Genomic DNA, 24,697 nt, shown 5'->3' with positions numbered 1-24,697 from the left:
ATTTCTCGGCTCTGGGAGGGACTAGCACAGGTTTCTAAGATCCCTAGTGTCCTAGGAACAGAGGCAGTTCCAGCGCAGCCTGACAGGTGCAGTGATGGTTTTGTGGGCAGAGCCATATCCAGAGAGGGTACTGGGTGAAGTTGGTGGAGGAAGGAAACCCTGAGCTAAGAGCAAGTCCCACAATACAACTGAGAATTTCCCAAAGCAAAAAGAACAAGGGAAGGAAGGATCAGGGAGACCAGACTGGTGTGAGAAACTGCCAACCCAGTGTCTGCAGGGAGATTCCTTTATTAGATCCACCTTGTAGGAAGCTGTGGTCAGTATAGAGGGTCCATTGTAGGCAGTCAAGTGCAGAGCCTTGTAGACCAGTTGGAAAGTGGCTACTTGCTCCAGGTGAGGAGTGCTATGCTAAGCGGTGCCGAGAGAGAATTGAGCTATTTTGATCTTAGAAACAATGCCCATGTCTGGCATGATGACTTACTCCTGTCATCTCATCACCGAGGAAACTTGACAGGGAGATCTCATGGGCCAAGCCTTGGCTTCCTGAGATCCTGCATCTTCAAAGAGTAGGGGGATGGGCTGGCAAGATGGTTCCGTGGTTCAGAACACTTGTTCTTACAGAGTAACTAGATTCAAATCCCACACCCACACGGTTGCTCACAACTACCAGTAACCCCAGTCCCGGTGCAAGGGATCCAACAGACACACACACTATGCATACAGGCAAAACATAAATACGCATAAAATAAATCTAAAAGAAATTAAACTGTTGCTTTAAAAAAAAATGGTTGGACCCTTGGGGAGCAGACATCGATCTGAGATTGTCTCCTGGTGAGGAGCACATTTAAATGTTGACCAGAAGTGAAGAATCATCTGGGATATGGGCGGATGTCTCCGTGCCTGTGATTGCTTGCTAATTACACCTTGTCATTTGGAACCAGGTTTCTATTGTTAAAAGCTGCCTATCCAGAAAACTAAGGATGGTGACTTTGATTTTGTCTAAACCCTCACATTAGCAATACAAACTGCCACCATCGGCTCTCACCTAGTAGCCTTCCTACGTCTGTGCTTCTGTTCGTGACTCACGCTGTCCACTGTCCTGCAGTACGCAGAGCCATTTTTTAAAAATCCAAGTTGTATCCTGTGGGCAGCCTCATGGGCTTCCATCGCACTCTGAAACACGAATTGTGGCATTGTTTACAAGGCTTTATATATCGTGGCTGTTTGCCCACCCCTGATTTCATGTCTTAATAATATCAGACAGTAGATACCTCCGGCCTTTTGTTCCTCCTCAGTCACACTTCCTCATGACCTCAGCTTGTTTCCTGCTGTGTTCAACCCCTCCACATCTCTCTCCTGGGCCAGTCTTCTTACCACAGCCCACCCTAGATCAACTCACACTTAATTTTTTTAGCCAGGCATAGTGGCACAGGCCTTTAATCCCAATACTTGGGAGGCAGAAGCAGATCACTATAAGCTCGAGGCCAACCTGATCTACATAGTGAGTTTCAGGACAGCTAGAGCTGCCTAGTGAGACCAAGTCTCAAAATAAAGAAATTTGCTGAGATACTGTCTCGGGTATCCCATTCTGACTTTGAAGATGACTTTGAACTTGTGTTCCCCCTGCCTCCTCCTCCCTGGTGCTAGAATTACGGGTATGTAACACCACGCCTAGTCTGCCCAGTGCTAGGGATTGAATCTAGGGCTTTGTGCATTCTAGACAAGCACTCTCTAGACTCACACTATTTTAATGATTACAGCTTCTGGTTATCTTGTGTATGCACTTGCTTGATTCTTGCATGAAATGTAGCTAATAGGACCCAGAGTAGTCGCTCTCAGGTAGGATGCATCACAGAATCCTAGAACTCTTGTGAGAACATAGGCTGCTGTCTCCATCCCCAGAATAAAGAAAGGATTGACTAGGTCTGGCATGAGACTTGATCATTTGCATCCAAAGCACCTAGGCGATGTCTGACTCTTAGGCAAAACTGTAGAGGTAGAACTGGGGTTGGAAAGCATCTTTCTGAAAAGCCAGATAGTAACCAAGTCTTAAAATTAGTGTTGGGGACAGAACCAGATGGAGCTTTGTGCAGCATGCTAGGCACATATTCTACCACTAAGATAGACTGCTGGTCTTTAGTAGTACTTCAAGCTTTGCTGACCATGTAATTAGATCCAGACATCTATGGTCTGGATCCAGCCCACAGGCCATGGTGTGCTGGTCCCTGACTTCAAGACAGTCATTTTTGAGTTTGTTTCTATCTGGAAGAGAGAAATGTGCCAGATGCTTGGGTGGTAAATGACAGTGTGGTCCCTGTACTTGTGAAGTTCAAAATTATGGAGAAGCTGCCACTGGACAGATAACCACACTGGTATTTATCGATGCTGTGTGACAGGAGCTGTCCTAACAGGTGCTTCAAGGGACAAGAGCACCTCCCCTGTCCCTTGGCTGCTTCCGGGTTCACTTTAGTTTCCCTCACGCCTTTCCTCCCTGGTAATCCCTCATCTGTCTTCTTCCTTGCCTTAAATTCCTCAGGATGCTTCTCTCTACAAAATGTCATGTGTGCCATGTGTACCGGGTCATCTCTCTGTCCCTCACCGGTGCCCTTCTCCTTATGAACCTCTGTATTTTCAGCATCAGGTTCTTAGTAGGAATCCAGAATGTATCTGTCTAGAGGTTGGAGAGATGGCATAACTGCTGCTATTATAGAGAACTGAAGTTGGATTTCTAGTACCTGTGTGAGGAGCTCACAATTGCATGTAACTCTAACTAGTGCCAACCTTCTGGCCTCTGTGCACTCAATTGTGAGTGTGCCTGCACAACACACACACACACACACACACACACACACAGAGAGAGAGAGACACGCCTATGGCATACTAATATTCTTGGAAGCTCATAAGCAGTTAGGTTTGGGAAAGGGCTTCAATTTTTTATTTTTATTTTTTTAAAAAAAGGTGTTATTTGAACTATCAGATCCTGATCAAAATTCAGTTAGAGGTTGATTTTTTTTTTCACCATCCAAAGGGTGATGAGAGATCCTTTACTCCCACTGAAGCTTGGCTAGCCTCACACCTTAGTGACTTTTGAGGTTGGTAGTTTGACTGACTTATAGAGACTTATTCTTGAAGAGATCCCAAGACAAAGGTTTTTGTATTTGGAGACGTAGAGATGAAACAGCATGCATTCTCTCTGGTGGAAGAATCCCACATTGTAAGTAGGTTTTAAGGGGAAACACTGAAGGACTACTGGACTCACAGTTCAAGACCATGGAGAAGCTGGAAAGTAGTACAATGAGCTTTTTAAAAAATATTTCTTTATTCTTTTTAAATTTATGTGTATGTGACATGTCTTTATGAGTTTATATGCCCCATAGTGCTTGCCAAGTCCAGGAAGCATTGAATCTCGTGGATCTGTAATTACAGGTGGTTGTGAGCCACCTCATGTGGGTGCTGGGAACTGAACCCAGGTCCTCTGGAAGAGAGCAAGTGCTCTTCATCCCGGAATTATCACCAACCCCCTGGTTACTTTATTTACTGTTTCTGATTACTTTGAAAACTGGAGACACCATAATAGTTGACTCCTAAATGTTTCTGTGTATATATCTCCTAAAATCAAAGATTTTTTTATTAATAGATTATGCTAATTCTACATCATGATGGAATAATACAGCCATTTAAAAATTCTCTTATTTATCTCAAAAATACAAATTTTAGAAAAGCGTGTGTTTTAACCTAGTGAGACTCAGTCAGCATGTATGCATTGAATTGGTTATGACTTGTTAGAAGTCTTTTTATTGTGGGCTGGCAAAATGGATCAGCAGGTGAAGTCACCTGCTGCCAAGCCTGCTGAGTTCCATCTCAGGAACCCACATGGTTAAAGGAGAGGACGGAATCCTAAAACTTGTTTGGCTTCTGCCTCACTGCAGTTCATGTGTGTCCCCCAACACTCACTGTAATAAACAAAAACCAACGAATAGAGTTTTAAAATTAAAAAATGGAGAAAGCAATAAGGAAGAATTCAGTTTCTGCATTCATGTTCACACCTACGTGCACACAAAGAAAAAGGTATGTGCGTGTATACACACCACAAGTACCATTTTATTAACAGGATTTTATTTAAGAGGATTTTCACGTGTTTTTTAAAAGGTTTATCTGTTGGTTGTTCTCCAATTCTCTTTGGTAGAAAAATCATACACTAAAATTTTTAAAGAATAAAAAAAAAAACTATTGTTTAGGAAAGACTTAGTTTTCTGGAATTGTTAAACTATTTATTACTAGAACCAGTACTGATCTCTCCCAACATCATCATCATCATCTTAAACTTTAAAAAGAAACAAGAATGTTTTTCCCATCACTCAAAAACCGATCCCCCCTTTCAGGCAGTTCTACTTATATGGGAAATACGGGCAGCAGGCTGCAGAGAGAACACACGAACGTAGCTCAGCAGTAAGCTGTTTTGCTCTGGAGCTCAGTTCTCAGCACCTACATCAGGTGGCTGCTCACAACCTCCTGTAACTCTGGCTCTGTGGGATCCAACGCCCTATCCTGGCATCTTCAGGCTTCTGCATTCACACATGCACAATCCCACACATAGACATATACTTGTAAAAAATTATAATAAATCCTTTAAAAAGAAAACACATGGATCAAGTGGAGAAACAGAATCTGATTTGAAAGCCAAGCTGTGGTGGCATGCATCTTTAATTGCAGCACTTGGTGAATCTCTGAGTTCAAAGCCAGCCTACTCTACAGAGAGAGTTCCGTGACAGCCAGGGCGATACAGGGAAACCCTGTCTCCAAAAAAAAAAAAAAAAAAAAAAAAAAAGAAAGAAAGAAAGAAAAGAAAAGAAAATTGATTTGTATTATACTTATTTTAATTCACATACTAGTATATTTAAATAAAATTCTCTGGAATAACAACCATTTTAGCTCTGTGGTGCTGAGGGCTTTTAAATTTTCAGCCATAAGGAACCTCAACATCTATAGTCTTAGTGATCTTCCCTTTGGAGTAGTTAGGAGACTGGTCCCTCAGCGGCTCTGGTGACTTTAGTCTTCCCTGGCGTCTTCTTTCTCTGGAACCCTGACTGTAAGATCCTGCCCTTTGCTGTGTGTGCTTCCCCCAGTGTTCCTTTCATTTCCTCTTTCCTTCTTACTTCCCCCCCACCTCTACATGTTCTCTCCTTTCTTTTCATCCAGGACTATGAGAGTAAATTGCAGGCCTTGCAGAGGCAGGTCGAGACTCGATCTCTGGCTGCAGAGACAACGGAAGAGGAAGAGGAGGAGGAGGAAGGTGAGAGCTAGAGTCTGAAACTTGCTTTTTGTCTTCTGGGTCAGCATTATCACACCAGCTCTTTCACCTGTTACAAAGCTGGGTTCTTCAGATCTGCTCTGCTGGTTACTGACCCTGTACCGACCCTGCTGAAAAATGGTTTAAGGCCCCAGGGAGTTTAGAGGTCTGGTGGGGACGGTGGGGCGGGGACATCTTCATGGAGAGGAGTTGGGGGAAGAGGTATGGGATGTGGAACAGTCGGAGGATGGTCCGGGCTGGGAGGGGAATAAAATCCGGAGTGTAAAAATAAGTAAGTAAGTAAGTAAATAAATAATTTTTAAAAAGAGATGCCCATTGCTGCAATGCTAGGGTATTTGATAGGGTGGTGGAGGATGATCAGAGAATTTCTAAGGTTTCCAAGCACCATCTTCATATAATTCTTTGGGAACTTCACGTAGGCCATCTCTCCTCACTGCACATTAGGACTTCATGGGTCAGTCTCATGTAAATACAGAGCCTCATCATTGTTCACACAGTTTGCTCAACTTTCTAGTTCCAGTCACAGACTCCCTGCTCAGGGTTCCGGATCGGATCGTGTACTCAAAGCCATTGTGGGCAGATTTGTTTGATTGTGACTGTCTTGCCAAGTAGACATGTCTGGCCTGACACTGTTGTAGACTGGCCTTGAACTGAAGTTACTCTTTCTGCCACAGTGTCCCAAATACTGGCACTGTAGGCATGCACCACTATGGCTGGCTCATTTATTGCTGGTTACACTGTTTAGTCCCGTTTGCCTTTCTTTCTTTCTTTCCCAGAACTTAGCTGAATTGGGACCGTTTTGCTAGTTACTGTCACATTATGCAAGTGTACAATATAGTAAAGATCAGGGACTTTGAAAATTATACCTACATATTAGAATTATATTAAGAAGGAGAACAAAAGGAAAAGGGAGTTGGTGAGATGGCTCACTAGGTAAGGGTGTTTGTTGCTAACACTAGTGACCTAAGTTTGATCTGTGGAACCCATGTCATCGAAAGAGACAACTGACTCTTACAAGTTGTATTTTGAGCCACTACGTGCATGCAATGGTATGCATCCTTTCCCCCAATACATAAATAACTGTAACATTTATTTATTTGTTTGTTTTAAGAGCAGCACTTGGAAAGTTGAGGAGAATGAGGGGTTTGAGGCCAGATTTGACTGCATAGCATATTTGAAGCCAGCCTGCCTCAAACAAACCAAAGGACCCACACCCGTGCTCCTTTGGTTTTAGGTTTTCTGAGGTGTAGATACTGTAGGGGAGGATGACACTCCTATGGTTGCTAAGTCACTGTCACATCTGCTTCCTCTGCCCTTTCAGTTCCTTGGACACAGCATGAATTTGAGTTGGCCCAGTGGGCGTTCCGGAAATGGAAGTCTCACCAGTTTACTTCGTTAAGGGACTTACTCTGGGGCAATGCGGTATACCTGAAGGAAGCCAATGCCATCAGTGTGGAGCTGAAGAAGAAGGTACGGAGGGGATTGAGAAAGGACACAGGTGTTCTGGAGACACAGTGGGTCACTCAAATGAATAGCCTTAAGTTAACCTTTCCCTTGGGGAACTCGGTGTTCTAAACCATGAATCAGCTTTATTTCATACACGGGCCAGCACCACACAGGCCACAACCAAACATTACAGCAGCTGTTTTCTGGCTCATTTTACAAATGTATTTTAAAGGGGAGCTGGGTAATCTTACTAATAGATAAAAGCTTGTTAGATTTCTGGGGAAAGACTTTTGGTTTTCTTTTAGTTCTCCATCTTTAGCTTGCACCAGTGAGAACTCTAAGCCCCTTTTCACCAATTTTCTCCTTTTCTAGGGCCTAAGAGGTACTGCATAGGGGACCAGTATGTGAGACAGCGAGAATCTAATTCAGAGCACTTACATTGACCTGGTAGTTCTGTAGCTCTGTTGCTTCCTGCCTCTGAGTGAGATGAGGGGTGAAAGAGCACGGGTTCACACAGAACACTACTAAAGGGGCTGGACAGGGTAGACCTGCAGCTGGTGACAGGACACAAGGCTGTGCTCCCTAAGAAGCCGAACCTCCATTCTCCACGCATCCTTCTGAAATCTTTGATTATTCCTTCTGCCTCACAGTGTCACAGCTGGGCCTTAGTATAGCGTAGGAAAAAAACACTGCACCTGCCTAGAAAATCTCCTGTCTTCTCCTAAGGGATATGTTTTCCATCTCTAACCTGGGAAAAGTGTTGTCTTCACTCACGATCTCAGAAACACTGAATTAATTATTAACCATTTTCTTCATTAGGTAGACTAAAGGAACTATACCCTCTTTTCTTAATACTGTACCTGTTGTTTAATTAGTATTTGTTGCTAAAAATACAAGGAAGTACAGCAAGAAGTAAATGAGATGGTGCAGTCACCACACTTACTCCATGGTGAAGCTGGCAGAGACAGTTAAGGTCCTCTGTTCAGCTGAAAAGCTGCACGTGCCACCTCTCATTAGTGAGTGACTGGGTCCACCTCTGACCTTTATGTTCCACAGGAGTCTTTGTCCACTGAGGTTTCAGTTTGTGAAAAAGCAAACATCGCCACTCCAGGAAAACAAAGTCTATAGATACCAGAGTTTAAAACTAAGATTGTTCCCTGACTTTAGAATGTAGGGGGCCAGTTTCTCAGCTTGTCACAAGCTGTTTATTGGATATACGCTCTATTGATCTCTTTCCCCTCAGCCATTCCCTGTCGTCTGAGTCTTCCCTGCTGAGAGAGCGCCGTGCACACTTGTCCATCCTTCCCCTCCCATTCCAGGTGCAGTTCCAGTTTGTTCTGCTGACTGACACACTGTACTCCCCTGTGCCTCCTGAACTACTTCCCACGGAGATGGAGAAGACTCATGAGGACAGACCTTTCCCTCGGACAGTGGTAGCAGTGGAAGTCCAGGATCTGAAGAATGGGGCAACACATTATTGGTCTTTGGATAAACTCAAGTAGGAATATATTCATAAAAGATTCATTTTTTAAAGAAAACAGCCTGGCATAGTGGCACACATTTTTAGTCCCAGCACACAGGAGGCAGAGGCAGGTGGATCTCTATGAGTTGAAGGCCAGCCTGGTCTACGGAGTGAGTTCCAGGACAGCCAGGGCTACACAGAAAATCCCTGTATCAAAAGACAAAACAACAAAAAGTGAATTGCTTCAGTGGGTTCCCTCAAACTCAGCTCTCTCAGTTTCTTCTCTGTGGTTTCTGAATGCTATGACCAGTCAACAATATTGTTACACGTTTGGTTTTTTTCTAAAGTCAATGAAACTCACTTCTTAGACAACTTTGATATTTGTTGATTTTTAAATTTACTTTCATAAGTCCTCTTAAATTTTAAATGAGCCAACTCAGTATTTATTTCTCTCTTGGGTCTGACAATTATTCCTCTTCCTTTAGTCCTGGGCCTCAAGGTAGTCTTTAATAAACAAGGAAATGATTTGTTTTCTCTGTTTAGTTATATTTGAGATATAAAATACCATTGAACTACATTTCTTCTAAACCTACATAACTATAGGTTTAATCAAATTAGATCTCTCTCCTTCTCCCTCTCCTCTCCCTTTTCTCTCATGCACGTGTGCACACACGTCTACTTTATGTTTTGTTTACTTTTGGTGGCTTTTCTCTACTCACACATTTTAGATACTGAGGATTTGAGTTTCTGTGCTTGTGTTTATAGTAGCATTAAGTGATGTGAACAGCCTCTTAAAAATTCTTGCATGCAAGAAGTTTCCGAATAAAGTTTTAATGCAATCTCATGGTCTTAACTCAGTGTACCCCATATTTGCTCAATAGGCAGAGACTGGATCTAATGCGAGAGATGTATGACAGAGCAGGTGAGGTGGCCTCCAGTGCCCAAGAGGAGAGCGAGACAACCATGACTGGCAGTGACCCATTCTATGATCGGTTCCACTGGTTCAAACTTGTGGGAAGGTATGTTGTGGTTTTGTTGTTTTTCTTTTCAAATGTCAGTAGAAAGTATACAGGGGATAGGTGTACATAAAAGCTCCTTCTCAGACTGGGGTTGTAGCTCACCACTGATGGTCCAGGTTCACTTTCTAGTAGCTTCAGAAGAAAAATACAAACAAACCAAAAAACCACCTTCTCTCTAAATCTTGTCCACTTGGAACCACTGTGTTGTTTAGTATTTACTTCATCTTCACACAGTCTGCATTTGGTTTTTTTATGTCAGACTTTTTAACCAGCATCTTTGACAATCGTCCTGGACTCTTAACTTTCTGACATGTTTCATAGTTGGTCAACAAAGACTGAGAAAAAAAAGAAAACGTTTCTGAATCCTGTACACTTTGTAGACATCACAGTGTGGGTTACCACTACAGTTGTTACCCAGAACCTGATTGGTCCTCAGTAATTTTCTCAGAAGAAATTGTTTTGCTGTAGTGTAGAAGCCCAGGGTAGATTAACTGCACCCCACCACAGGCCTCTTCGGGGTCTCTACTTCCGTCACATTCAGTGTCCCGTGAAAACAAAAGTGGCTCTGCCAACTTATCGGAATCCCGTGCTCAAGAGGCCTAACATGTAAAAGCAAGGGGCTGTGAATGCTTACGAGGGATTCATTTTCTGTGGATGGGTGTCCTGCCTGCATGTTTGTCTGTGTGCCATATGCATGCCTGGTACCCATGCACCAAGGCCTCAAGAGGTCACTGCATCCCCTGGAACTGGACTCACAGATGATTGTGAGCTACTCTGTGGGTCCTGGGAACCAAGTCTGGGTCCTTCTGCAAGAGCAACTGTGCCTTTAGCCACTCTCCTACTTCTCCAGCCCCAGGAAGTGCTGTAAATGTCCTGTGATGGTCTGTGAAGGCACACACTGAAACGGTGTTGCTACAGTCAACCTTTCCCACGCCACTCTGATAGTAGACTCAGGTTTGCAGGCGTGAGTTGTCCAGACACATCCCACTCAGGCTCTCGCTGCGTCAGCACACAGTGCTCCCATCATTTGGTTTTCTGTTCCGAGGTGACAAGAGAACTCAGACACTTAAGGCCTTATTATCTCCCTCATGAGTGTCCGAGGACAGGGTGCTCACCTTCTGTGTAAACGGGAGAACATAAACATCTTGTAGTGTAATTTTTCCCCTGAGAGGGTCTCCTCATGGATGCTCTTTGCTTTCCTTACTCTGAGGGTCTGTCCTGGGAGATCTTTTCAGCCTGCCCCTGTTCCCTTTACCTGAGCCATGCAGTCTGTGTTCATTTTACCCTTTTGCTTTTCTATTTGCTTTTACTGTGATGACTCTGTCAGTGCATTCTGTCCTGTTGGCACCTGAGCATCCTGTTTAACCAACTATTCCTCTCTCCCTGCCTGTGTTAATCGGCGTCTTACCTGGTGTCTAGCTCCCCTATTTTCCACGGCTGTGTGAATGAGCGCCTTGCCGACCGCACACCCTCCCCCACTTTTTCCACGGCCGATTCCGACATCACTGAACTGGCTGACGAGCAGCAGGATGCCATGGAGGACTTTGATGATGAGGCATTCGTGGATGACACCGGCTCTGACGCAGGGACGGAAGAGGGATCAGAGCTCTTCAGTGATGGGCATGACCCATTTTACGACCGATCCCCTTGGTTCATTTTAGTAGGAAGGTTGGTGAGGTCATTGTGAGAAAGGCCAAAAGGGACCAGCTCTTGTTCTAAATGCCTCTGTGCAATTTTGGCTAGAAAGAAAGCCCAGGCCTTATCCACAGGCACAGTCTACTTAGTCCTCTATATAGCAGCTTATGAAGACCACCAGGAGGGTGGCTTGACCCCAAGTGCCCAGTAATTTAGCTAAGACTCAGAAGTAGTTGTTTCAGCTAATGTTACTGTGGTTCAGATGCTTTGTCTCTAAAAGAATGTGGTTAGCGAAGCAGAAAGGATAGAGCCAGCAGGGACAGGGCAAGCCCGAGGCCAGGCTGGAGCGTCTGTGGCACTTCAGAAGCTAAAGGAATGTAGTAGACATGTTCACACAATAGAATAGGAGAGCCTAGCTCTCCTTTGTGATGATGGCTGTTGTGCTGTGTTCTGAGCCTATCTTTGGCTTTCGATAGAAATAACCTGTTGGCTTATGATGAATCCTGGGAAGTTATCACCATCATTCGTACTTGTTGGCAGTACCCAAAACTGCTTTATGTTGAGGTCATTGTCTCCAGCTGTTGCTCTGCATATCCCTCTGTCAGAGATGTGCAGGTTCCCCGATACTTCCATCGTCTACATCTACTCTTCGGATTAAAGTAATTCTAAATTTGGTAGTAGAATGCTCATTGCCGTAAGCTGGGTGTGGTGCTGTATACCCATAGTCTCAGCTCTTGGGGTGGAGGCAAGGATATTAGTTCAGGGTTATACTTGGCTTCAAGTTATACTTGGTTTGCAGCTAGCTTGGGATATATGATGCCCTGTCGCAAAAATACAAAATAAAAAGATAAAGATTAATGATGCATAAGGTCCACACAATGCTGAACCCTTCTACAAATCAGGATCTGTTCGCCGTTGAATGGTCAGCACAGTTACACAACAGTGCAGCGAGTCTCCTGACACCGCAGAGACACAGGTCTGAAACCTCATTGTTGTGTGGTATCGGACAGTGTAGAAGATAATGGAAGAGCAGGAGGAAAAGCTTTCCGACAGAAGTGAATACCTAAGTTAATATAGCAATTTTACAGTGCAGATCCTTCATGAGCAAATGTGCTGAGATTTCATAATCACAAGCATTGTTTGCTTGTGGTGCATTGCCAGTGTTAGGATTTTAGAGAAGTCGATTTGTTTATATTAAAATTAAGAAAAGTATGTGCAAATGGTGCTTCATTTTCTGGATTTCTGTGTCCCTCAGTATATTTCCATTCTGTTCTAAGATCAGCAGTTAGAGCCAGGTCTGACCATTAGCATAGTGCTCCTCAACTGTGTGCTGTGTTCTACAGCATCACACTTTGAGGTGTGGATAACGTTGTCTTATGTGGCCTGGTCAAGAGAGTCCTGACATAGAGTTCAGGAGGAACCTTGGGTGGCAAGCAACTTAAATGAGTTAGGGGAAAGAGCCTTAAAAGGCCCTTTCCCTTCATCCTTTCTACTCTGTTATCCATACTAGCAAAATGAATATAGCCATCAATCCTTCTACTTAAAACCAGGCACAGTGGCACGTGACAGAGGCAGGCAGATCCCTGTTCAACAGCCTGGTCTGTACAATGAGTTCCAGGAGAGCCAGAACTACATAGCGAGACACACCTCCCCCTCCCCCCCCCCCAAAAAAAAAAGGAAAGGAAGGAAGGAAGGAGAAGACTTCAGCTTAGGAGCATTTGCATCTTGAGTCAGCTAACACTTTCATAAAGACAGAATCCTCCCTAATGGCCACACTCATTGAGTAGAGTAAGGTGTGTGCTTTTATGGAACTATGGCCTCAGGAGTTGATGTTTTTATTTGTTTGGATTCCTGGGTTCTAGAACTAACACTGTCTTGTGAAAAGGAGCTTGAGGTGTTGGTGATGTGGCTGGGGAGATTCAGTGGTGAGTTTCTGTGTTCAGATCCTGTCACCAACAAAAAGACTCTGGGAGAAGCTGAAGTAAGGGCAGTCAGTAAAGGGGAGAAGAGTTCTCCATTTTTGCCCTCAGCCGTATTTCTCTAGAAGAACAGCACCGTGTTGCAGTAGTTAGCGATGGCTGTGTACAAGGGGTAACATTCCTGCTTCTATAATTGCTGGTGTCAGAGTTCCCTATTGGCACATAAGTATAACTATAATGCCCTTGTAAAAATTCGCATGCTTCCTTTGAATTCCATCTATAGGTTTGCTTCTTGGCCATGGCTGCCTCCGGTGAATCTTTGTATCAAGAGTAAAAGAGCTTGTCCCTTTAGCTATTCTCTTACGGCATGTTGGGATGTTATGAACCATGATCATAACTTGGGATGAAATGTAAAATATGTGTTAGTCTTCTGGGTCTGAGGGGGCAAAAGATGGCTAGTCCGTGATCTTTTTCAAGTACCTAAACTCTTTTCTGCAAGTATCACTGTAATTATTATGCTGACTTTCTTTTTGACATTAGTTTTTCCTACTGATGTAACTTCACATCATTTTCTGCTAATGTGTCTTTTACATCTTCTCCCTCCTCATCCCCGTTCTCCTTCAGTCTGCTAGGTCAAAGTATTTGGACACCAGGGTTAGTCCTGGCACACTAGTACAAAAGCTCCGCAGGAGACCCGATAACACAAGGAACTGTCCAGTGAGAGCATCCACGTATCACAGGCCAGTGCCTCTGCCTTTCCATAGACTCTTTCCTAAAGCTGGAAGTGCACAGTAGTGCCTTCAACGCTTCTGTGTATGGAAAAGCCTTTGCCATGGGCAGCAGGGATTCTCACTTTTAATATGCAATCTAGCATTATTTTTATGGTGATATGCCTGTGGATATATGTTTTTTAAAACTAATAATCCTTGGGCTGATGATACTGTTTAGCAGTACAGTACCTGCCTAACATGTCAAGGTCTACAGAACACAGGCACAGCAGTGGTTTTATTTTTTCTGATAATTATACTTAACATAGTAAAATTAAGTCATGGCAGAAATGCTAAGTGTTCTGTGGTAGTTAATTTCCATCATAACTTTGCTCTTGAAAAATCAACCTAGTATAAAGCTAGATGGTTTACTTGTCTGTCCCTTGTAGGACCTTCCGAAAAGCCTTTTACTTCTGTGTAAAAGTAACGGACAAAAAAAAAAAAGGACAATTCACATTGGTTTCTAATACACATATTTACTTACCAGATATTTATTGAGTATATTTACTATAAGCCCCGCCCTCTCAGACAGTAAAGCAAAACTAGAGATGTTTTCTATCGTCACAGTCTTACAGTCTGCTGAGTGGTGAAGGTACCAAGTAATAATCACAGAAGTCTAAACTGTAACCACTTTGAAAAGAGACTTGTGTGTGTCACCGGGGCCGTGCAGTGTTGGGGGACCTGTGGGGAAGTAGCATCTCCAGTGAGATGGAAGCATGGGCGGAGCCTCAGTGCAGAGAACTCTACAGGAAGACATGCCAGGGCTCTTACTGGTCCAGCCACTGAATATGGCGGCTCTGACTGGATGCCAGAGGCAGAGTGTGCTCTGTATGTGCGTTGACTTTGGAAGTGAAATCAGCCATTTTAGTCTCATATGCCAAATTCTCAGTTTTTAAAAACTCTGTCACAGTAGTAGTGTTTGACCCTATTTGTAATCCTTTGTAGATTACGCTTTCGTTTATATAAGTTTCTGTTCAACAAAAGTTTAACCCTCCCTTGCTTTGGAGCAGACTGAAAGGGAATCAGACATCATGACACTATTTCCTGTTCATTTGCAGCTGATTTTGTTTGCTTTTCATGCATACTTCATTTATGTTCTTAAAGGTTATTACCGTGATGTATTGTACCTGTTTGGTAACTGCTTTTGTTGTTTACTCCTTCAGCCTTCTCTCCTTGTAACATCAATAAATGTTAGGACAGGAAATGCAGCAAACAGCCCCGTGGATCTGGTCTAGTTATGTTTAATTTCCTGGTGTGGTATTTACTCTTTACCTTCTGTTTTATGTACAAAGATCAGCATATACCAAGTGAGAAGCCGGGAGAACAGTAGGAATTAGATTCTACTTTTCTGTCATTGGAACGAGAGCTCTTAAGCTTTGTGACTAATCCGAACTGCTTTAAAAACAAGTGAATAAGACAGGTGAGAGGGATCAGTGGTGGAGGCGTGCAAAGCCCGACTGCCTGACTTTAACATTGGCTGTCTTCCATCCTCCACTCTGTGGGCATCTCATCCCCTCGCCTGCAACACACACTCGAACACACACACAGGCAGACACGTGCAAGTACACATGTACATACATTTGAGTGAGAGCACATTAAATAAAAAAAGAATATCTACAAAATAATGAATCTTTTAAACAAAACATGATAGGACTTGTCTAGTTTGTTAGAAATATATCAAGTGTAGCCCAGGTCTGTAATGTTGGTTACTTGGAAAGCTGAGGCAGAAGGATTGAGAATTTTAAAGTTTGCCTAAGCTACAGAGTGAATTCAAAGCCAGCCTGAATAAGTTAGTGAGACCCTGTCTTAATAGAAGGGCTGGGGCTGTTGTTGAGTGTGAGGACTTACATAGTTTTAAATGTGAGACTCTGAGTCTCTCCCTCTGGGTCCCAAAGAAGGCAGGAGAGACCTATAAATTCCCTTTTGTTTATGATTGTGGTTTGAGGATCAAAGGGCAACTCCATAAGGGCCAGCTGAGTCCTCTGAGGACTTATCTTAATTTCCCATTCAGTCTCTAGCAAGCTCACTGCTCAGAAACATCTGGCTACATAGCCTTTCTGGCTCTCACATCTTTTTAATAGTCCCCTAAGTAAAACAAGACTCACAATGCTGGGATGTAAAATCCATTTTAGAGCTAGAAACTATACTTCACTCAGATTCCCTGCCCATATATCTCTTGGTTTCTGTTTTGTGTGTGGAGAGAAGCCCGAGCTCTTATGTAGGCTCACTTCTGAAGATTAAGTTCTTCAGTAGGCTCCCCTCCTTGGCAGCACTCAGAGTACTGGACCATTCTCTCCAATTCTTACTCTTCTCCCCAGGGTGCAGCTTTTGTAGAGTAATTTGGTGTACGTTGGTCTTTGTCAGCTGTTCTGCCGTGCTATTGCACTAGCTTCTGTATTGATTATGTACTGACAACACACCTGGAAGCAATTCAAGAGATCAGAACTCAGAGGTGACCTTAAAAGGCCCAGAAGCCAGCTGAGTTTGGGGAGGCAGAAAGCCCTCAGCCTCTCCTTCCTCGAGATGTTCTGATGTTTGTCTCTGGGTTTCTGTCTACAGGGCATTTGTGTACTTGAGCAACCTGCTGTATCCGGTGCCCCTGATTCACAGAGTGGCCATTGTCAGTGAGAAAGGGGAAGTCCGGGGATTTCTTCGTGTGGCTGTGCAGGCCATTGCAGGTGAGTTAGAAAAAGATGATCTTTTTCTAAACGAGAACTGTGGCTTCTTTCCTAGAGTAAAAGAAGGCTAGGGGCTAGAGCAATGGCTCAGCAGTTAAGAGCACTGGCTGCTCTTCTAGAAGATCCATTTTCAATTCCCAGCAACCACATGGCAGCTCACAGCTGTCTCTAACTTCAATTCCAGGAGATCCAACACCCTCACACTGACACATATGCGTACAAAACACCAATGCACATAAAAGAAAAGAAATCATAGCAAAAGCAGGCTAGCTTCTTGAAGCAGGTGACACTTCAGTCGAATACATAAGTGGTAGTGTGTTTGTTCAATTTGGGGAAGGCCTCCATTAGCTTCCTTTCTATTAGCAGAATAGAAATTCCTTTCCCTACCCCATCCCAGCACTCAAGTATCATGATTTACTTTAGTCTGGAATATTGCTGTTTTGGGAAAACTGGTGGGTAACATAAGTAAGCCTTGGATTGACTTTGTAAAAGTGATGAGCAATTTAGACTGGCATAGTGGATTGTGTGGTGTGAAGCCAGGCCGAGCTCCATAGTAAGTTCCTCCTTCCACATGTACGTGTGCTTTCATTCTTTGCTGGCTTTCTTTCTGTTCAGCGGATGAGGAAGCTCCTGATTATGGCTCTGGAATTCGACAGTCGGGAACAGCTAAAATATCTTTTGATAATGAATACTTTAACCAGGTAAGAAGTATTTGGGAAAGATGGAACGAACACCTTGAGAAAAGAAAAAGAAGTAAATAGTCTTATGAGCAAAGTATCCGGTGCTGACCCCCAATTCTCTGGTCTAAAGCTCTAGCAATTCTAAGGTGTTGATTACACCACAGTTACTCAGTAAAATATGTGATGTGTGTAACAGTTACAAAGATAAAAATGCATGAGCACATTGCCTTTTCTCAGACAACTCTTAGTCCATTTAATTATTATTTTGTAAAAAATGTTTGTTGTACAAATAGGAATACTGTTATTTTTGTACAAACAAAAATCAGATAGGAGATGGGAGATTTTGCCCCTACTCACTTTGCCTTACTTTCAGAGTGACTTCTCCTCTGCTGCAATGACTCGTTCTGGTCTGTCCTTGGAGGAGCTGAGAATTGTGGAAGGGCAGGGCCAGAGTTCTGAAGTCATCAGCCCTCCAGAAGAAGTCAACCGAATGAACGACTTGGGTGTGTAGACAGATGACTGTCGCTGAGGAGGTTCTCAAAGGGATAGCAAGATAATGGCTGTGGTCGACTAGAAACAGGAAGAGTGCCCCACCCCCTCCTCTTTATATTGCCTGAACCATGTGTGTCTTTTAACTCTTCAGATTTGAAGTCAGGCACTTTGCTGGATGGGAAGATGGTGATGGAAGGATTTTCTGAAGAGATTGGTAACCACCTGAAACTGGGCAGTGCTTTCACTTTCCGAGTCACTGTGCTCCAGGCCAGTGGGATCCTTCCAGAGTATGCAGACATCTTTTGTCAGTTCAAGTAAGCCACCTGTGTTCCTTACTTTTCTGTTGCTGTGATAAAGTATCTGACAGAAAGCAACCTAAAGAGGAAAGGTTTAATTTAGGCTACGGGTTCACAGAGGGGAGTCCATCATGAAGAGAAGAAGGCATGGCAGCATGATCTCATGAGGCTGGCTGATCTCATTTTTATTCACACACAGGAAGCACAAAGAAAGAACAGGAAATGTGGTGGGGCTATAAACCCTCAAAATGTGCCCACTGGGATGAATCTTCCCAGCTTGGCTATCCTCCTCCACAACCTCCCAAACAGCTATGAATGAGGACCAAGTGTTTGAATACATGAACCTATGGGGGACATTTTCATTCAAAAAACCACATTACCTTTTTCTGTGCCCATCTAGTAAGTTGTTAACTGCAGAGATGTCTGTCCTTTCTGTGGGGTGCTTTACACATACGAAAGATTAAAGTTCTTGAGCAATAAAACATAACAAGTCTCTGAAAGAAAACTTTAATCACTCAAGATGAGAATAATAGTCAAACCCTATGCTAGACTGAGTCAGGGTCCTATGACTCTACACCACATCCCACTAGAGCACTCTGTGCTGTCCCCGTATTCCAGGAACACAGTGTCTGATCCAGAGAAGCCTGCTAGTTTTCAGTGCTTCTCATGCTGAAATGTCTTCTTAAAAAACAACAGTTACACTGACTGTCTACCCGTTTTACATATGCAGCATGTTGGAAAAAGAAATGTATATGATGTAAAGAAAAACCATCACTATATGAAGTGTGTGGAGGAGATACGGGTAGGGATGTTCAGGAGCATTAAAGAGAAGGTTATCTGTGCCATTGAGATGGTGGTGCAGGCTCACTCATGCTCACCGGTGCCTCTGGCGGACATGGTATATATGTCCAGGAGAAGGGAAACTAGAGTGTGGGTGTTTGAACAGGAAGGAAAGGAAAGGGACAGGCACATGGAAAGAAAGCAGGGGTACTGCCTAAGGGACTGGAGAGAAGGAGCACCCAATTATACTAGCTGCTCTGCCAAAGGACCTGGGTCCAATTACCAGGCACTTGCATAGGAGCACACAGCTATTTGTAACACAGTTCCAGAGACTCTGAGGCCCTCTTTTGGCCTGTGGACACAGATGCATATTTATGTGGCACACCAATAAATACAGTAAAATAATATACACATAAAACAGTTTTAAATGTCTTTTTTTTAAAGAGTTCAAAAAAGATATTGCTTAAGCCTGGAATGCAGAGTCAGCTGTACAGATCACTAGTGATTTGGAGCACTCGGCAGAGGTGCTCTCACCCTCAGACCTGGTGGACCGATGTGGAAACCAAGAGCAAACTACTGATATTTTCCTACCGTTCGAAATCTTTTCCCGCCTTTGGGCACTCGAATCTGGCTCAGTGATTAAGAGCACTTGCTGCTCTCAGAGAAGACCCAGGTTCAGATCTCAGCATCCATAGGGCACTTCACAACCATCCTTAACTCCAAATCTTCTGACTACCTTAGACACCAGGCGCACATGAGGTTCTTATGCATTCGTACAAGCAAAACACTCACACTTAAATCTAAACAAATTTTTAGAAACATAAGTTCTTGTTTTCACCATTTGCCCTTTTAGCATGCCATCTATGTATTAAGCCCTATGGTGAACACTTGCCATCTGCTGGAGAAACAGGCACACAGTCCATCTCTGTAACTTTGGAGAAGTAGGTCCCTGCTGCCACTGAAACACAAGACCATGAGGTTTATGTCAGGAGACTTCCTGGAAGAGATGGCTTCTGAGCATCTCTTGTCTAGATAGTAGACTCCTAGGCCAGTCTATCATGGGCAGTTTTACTGTTCTTGCAGAGGCTCAAATTTGCCAAGTGTTCTATGTATGATAGGATTTCATTTTCAATAAAACAAGTGCATGAAAAACTTCTGCAAAAGAACAATGCTTTATATTTTGTTGATTTTGTTTTTCAGAGGATGTGGGTGGGTTTGCTTGATTTGCGGGTCTTGAAGTAAATATGTTCACTTATTTTTTTAGGCTTTGGGGGTAGGTTTGTTCATTTGGGTTTTGGGTTAGTGAGGTAGTTGGCTTATTTTGAGGCAGGGATTCTCCCTGGCTGCCTGGAACTGCTGTGCAGGTCTCAGTGGCCTTGAGCTCTGCAGTTTTCCCGCCTCTGCTTCCTGAATGCTCATATTACAGTCATGCACTACCACGTCCTGCTACAGATATGTTGGCTTGACTTCTCTACTCTCTGTCAATCATTATGTGTACATATCCACTTACGTAAATAATCAGGGTGATTTAATTTTTCAGCCAGTTTTGAATCTGAAGTACTGTCTGTATGGTATGGAAAATGCTGACACAGAAAGAGATGTCATTTGGCTCAGTAAAAACAAACAAACAGACAAATTAAATGTGTTGTTAGTATGTTTCTACCTGTAGAGTCCAAAGTGAGCTCTTAAAACAGATTCTGCTAGACACGGTAGCACACGCCATGTACTCTAGCTCGTGGAGGCAGAAGCAGACAGATTTCTGTGAGTTTGGGGTCAGCTCGGCCTCATGGTGAGACTCTCACAAAACAAAAGTAGATACTGATGAACTCTATCTTTTTATTAAGCTTTTTGCATCGACATGATGAAGCATTCTCCACTGAACCCCTCAAGAACAATGGAAGAGGAAGTCCCCTGGGCTTTTACCATGTACAGAATGTGAGTAACCTGACCATTTTGTCACATATCTCAGGTTTATGTGCCCTGATTTTGTTGGCTAAGGGAGGATGGTCATGTGAAGTGTGAGCCGTCCTGTGTGCTTGGATAGAGAGCCATACAGCGAGAATGAAGACTAAGATGGCCAGGGCAGTAAGACAGTCTACAGAGGAGGCCCTCGCGAATTACAGGGCCACTGAGTATGTGTGTCCAGGCTCCCAGGGAAATGTTCCATCAGTTTGAATATGAATTTTAAAGAAATGTTTATATCTTAGAAAAAAGGAAGCATGCTTACTATAAGTTTTGATAACATAGTATCCTGTAAACTCTAAGATACTTAATTATTGCTTACAAGTAATATAGAAGCAATAAGTACCTTCTGTAACTAAGTTAAGATGTAGCCCTGGTATCTGTGATTTAACTTTCATGTCCCCTACAACTCTCTGAATGCGTGAAGCAAAGAAGTAGGATTTCCAACTTGTATATAGAATGTCAGTCAAACTCCACTGAAAAGTCATCCTCGGGAGTGGGGAGATGGCTCGGCTGCCATAAGCCCTTCCTAACAAGCCTATGACCTGAGTTCAGTGGTGGAAGGTGAGAACTGGCTCCCACAAGCTGTCTTCTCATCCCCGCACGAGTGCCGTAGCACAAGCACCACACACACACATAAGCTAAGCATAAAAACAAAGTCCTTGTCATCACAATACTAATGCTTATTAAGATAGTATTTGTCCCTGTCCTTTTCCTGTGCTATAGTTAATCCTCACTTTCCCACCATAGACTGTTACAGTCCCTGTGCCACAGTTGGAACCAAGGCACTAAGCAGCTCGTGCCACTCACCCAGGTTACAACGCTGGGAAGAGGAAAGATACCGTTTAAGCACAATGGAGTGTGGCCCTAGAGAATCTCTGCTGCTGGCTCAGAACCACCTTTTTTTCTCCTTCATCGTGTATGCTCTATAAAGTGGGAGAGGCCCGGGCTACAGTTGCTAGAGTGCTCGCCTTGTACGCATGAGGTCCTGGGTTTGAACTCCAACAGAAACAAAGATTTTAGTATAGGAACTCAGAGAAAGGGACAATCAAATTAAAATTAAAAATAAACCATGAACTGGAGGGCTAGAGAGACAGCTCTGTAGTTGAATACAAACTGCTCTTGTAGAAGACCGAGTTAGGATCCCAGCCCATATCTGTTGGCTCTCGACTGCCTATAACTCTAGCTGCAAGGGATCCAAAACCCTCTTCTGGCCTCTGAGGACATTCACATACTCAACATGCACACATCCCAAACATACACATACGCACATATCAATAATTAAAATAAAATATGCATTTGGTATATACTGATCAGCTGTTTAATAAACCTCTGACTCAGAAAACCACAGCCGTTCCCGCGGAGCTTAGAACTAGTAAGGGGAGCTATAGACAGTGTGGAGACACGAGAATGAGTCAGTAAGTTCTACAGGGGACATTTTCTATATGGAAAGATTTTAAGTTACTTTTCTGTGGGAGGGAGGATGGTTATGTAGAGAGAGAAGGTAGAAAAAAGCATAGTATAAATAAGAGGCAAGAAAAAGAAAATCGGGTGTGTCAGACTTGGCATTGCCTCTGCTCATTGGCCACAGTCAACATGTGTTTTTCTTACCTCTTTACCAACTGCCTGAGCTTTGGAGGGAAGGCCTTCCTAGCAGATTCCTGTTTATTCCTCGGAGAAAGCAGATAGAGAGCAACAGGCAAGTCTTGAAGCAAGGACCAGCAGCAGAGAAAGGCCAGTTGTGCTGCGCTGTGGAGGGTCTAGAATGCCGAGCTTGCTAAAGTCTTACTAGAATGAGGAGCAGAGGGAAGCCTGCCTTGTGCAGTGAGAGCACATGCAGGATGCTCGACAGTGCTGACGGCTGCAGGAAGCACAGACCTGTGTCTGCCTGGCTGTCCCAGTCCCACCCTAACCTCACCAACGTTTTTCTTACTAGATTGCAGTGGAGGTCACCGAGTCATTTGTGGACTACATCAAAACCAAACCCATCGTCTTTGAGGTCTTTGGGCATTACCAGCAGCACCCACTTCATCTGCAAGGACAGGATCTTAACAGGTCTGAGTGAGACGAGCAAAGACACTGTTGTTGCTGTTTTGGGTTTTAGTTCCTTGCTTCCTGGAAAAGAACTCTTGAGGGATGCAGAAGCATCGTCACTACTCTTTTGTAGCTAGTCTCATCACTAAGTTAACAGATGTACAGCCTTCTTGTTGTTATAAGAGGAAATGTTTAATAGAGGACAAAGTCCGTGCAGTTGAGCTAGAATGTGCATGCAGTTGCTTCTGACAGCCTTTCTTCAAGCAGAAGCTCAAAGTGGAGTCATTGCAGCTAAGGAGATCAGTGACATATTTCTGTTTGTTTTTGTTTTTGAGACAGGGTCTCTTTATGTAGCCCAGGCTGTCCTGCAACTCACTATGGAAGACCAGGCTGTCCTCAAACTTAGAGCTCTGTCTGCCTGTGCCTCTGCCAGTGGGTACTGGGATTAAGGCATTACCACCATGCCTTTTATTGGCGGTAAAGGCAATGCCAGTTGAAATTTACAGGGGGACTTTTATCAGAATGAGCTTATCTCCGTGTGGGATTGTGTTGGGTATCCCTTTTCTTAAGAACATCCGAGCAGTGGCATGCTGGGGGTGGAGGGGAGGTGCACCCCTTTGATTCTAGCTCTGGAAGGCAAGGGGCAGATCTCTGTGAGTTTGAGGCAAGCCCAGAAAAACACACACACACACACACACACACACACACACACACACACACACACAGATTCAGCATTTTAAGCAGGCCATTATTGGCGACACTTAACTCTTTTTAGTCCTGACAATGTTTTTCTCCTGTCTGCAGTCCACCTCAGCCATCTCGGAGGTTCTTCCCCCCGCCCATGCCTCTCTCCAAACCAGGTGAGCAGCACCTGCGCCCTCTCTGTGTGCACATCTCTTCTGAGCAGTGTGCAGACAAGAATCCCTCTGAAGTTCTCTCCGTGTCCTTGTGTCCTGTCCTTCTCGTGCTTTTCTAACAGGAGCCAAGAGTGCTTGGCCCAGAGCTGGGAAGTCAGGAACACCCTCTCTGCTCTCCTCCTCCTTAAATCTCTCTGCTTCATATGTGATCACTCCTGTCAGTCATAACGCTCTTTGCATATTACATTTATTCTGCATGTTTAGTTTTATTGTTGGGACTTTCATTGTGATTAACACATAGTAATTGTATATACTTATGATGCATTTGTAACTATGTACTTTGAGGAACACACACACATCTCAGTATAACTAGCATATCCGTGTCTTAAGCGTGTCTCATTTGTTTGTAGTACATAGATTCGAATTCCTTCCATGTCGCACTTTGTAATTGATAATAGATACCCTATTATGCAGTAGAATACCGGAATCTGTTTCTCTTCACTTGGCTTGTCCTCACTTTTCTTTCTTTTTGTTCTTCTTCCTTACTGCCCACACACGGAATCCCCACCCTCGCCCGTGCTCATTCTCTCCTTCCTCTGTATTTCCCACCCCATCGGCCTTCAGACCATGAAAGAAAGATTGCGCTGATACGGTTTCTCATGGCTGGCTATGTGAATGTGCATGTGTTGGATACATTCTCTGAGCATGCCAATGTGCTCGCTTCCTCTGCTGTTGCCACCTTCCAGAAAGAGGCTGATTCATTGCCGCCATTTCTCTTTCCGCCAGTTCCCAGCTTCCAGAATGAAAGGGTACCCAAGCAATATGGTCAGTAGCCAAACTAGCTCTGCCTTAGATGTAGAACCAACTTGGACATACGTGGAGCACTGTTTGTGTTTGTCCTCTCGTTACTGTAGAGCTCTGAGTCACATCTCTCTGAGGATGAGATGCCCTGATTTTTTTTCCCCCTGAGACAAAGTCTCTAGCCCGGGCTAGCCTTGAACTTCTGGCCTACCATTCTCATACATAGACTTGCCTGCAGTTTATGGAGTGCTAGGGATTAAACCCAGAGCCTCCTCTATACTAGTCAAGCGTAGTCCTACTTAGCTACATCTTCACCCCTCCTAATACTTTTGTTTGTATTTTTTTGCAGTAGTATTTCATATTTTGATTTTTTTTAACTAGCAGTAGTTGGCTTTTGTTTATTTGTGGTGTTACAAATCAAACCTTGTACCTTGTGCCTGTTAGACAATCATTTGACCACTGAGCTATGTTCCTCCCTGCCTCTTTTCTTCTACCTTCCCCTCCCCTCTTTCTTTCCTGAGGACTTAGGGTTTGCTTACATCTATGTCTGCCAGAAAA

At 43.8% G+C, this 24,697-nt stretch overlaps 1 protein-coding gene across 5 annotated transcripts in view; it reads left to right on the top strand.

Annotated features, from left to right (window-relative positions):
* KIF1B (kinesin family member 1B) overlaps positions 1–24,697 on the top strand; it is a 117,798-nt gene that overhangs the window by 67,166 nt on the left and 25,935 nt on the right. For 4 of the 5 annotated variants that reach the window (XM_080921652.1, XM_080921650.1, XM_080921651.1 and 1 more), the window contains 12 exons: positions 5,200–5,293; positions 6,633–6,781; positions 8,077–8,255; positions 9,101–9,238; positions 10,658–10,906; positions 16,119–16,237; positions 16,853–16,938; positions 17,291–17,420; positions 17,561–17,723; positions 20,330–20,420; positions 22,384–22,502; positions 23,286–23,341. In XM_080921652.1, coding sequence (XP_080777778.1) covers positions 5,200–5,293; positions 6,633–6,781; positions 8,077–8,255; positions 9,101–9,238; positions 10,658–10,906; positions 16,119–16,237; positions 16,853–16,938; positions 17,291–17,420; positions 17,561–17,723; positions 20,330–20,420; positions 22,384–22,502; positions 23,286–23,341 — 1,573 coding nt within the window. The remainder of the gene's footprint in view (positions 1–5,199; positions 5,294–6,632; positions 6,782–8,076; positions 8,256–9,100; positions 9,239–10,657; positions 10,907–16,118; positions 16,238–16,852; positions 16,939–17,290; positions 17,421–17,560; positions 17,724–20,329; positions 20,421–22,383; positions 22,503–23,285; positions 23,342–24,697) is intronic. The other variant, XM_080921653.1, reaches the window with a different exon arrangement.

This window comes from Micromys minutus (assembly GCF_963924665.1).
Source record: "Micromys minutus genome assembly, chromosome: 9".
NCBI lineage: Eukaryota > Metazoa > Chordata > Mammalia > Rodentia > Muridae > Micromys > Micromys minutus.
Note: the sequence above shows the minus strand (reverse complement) of the source record. Positions and strands in the feature narration are given on the sequence as shown.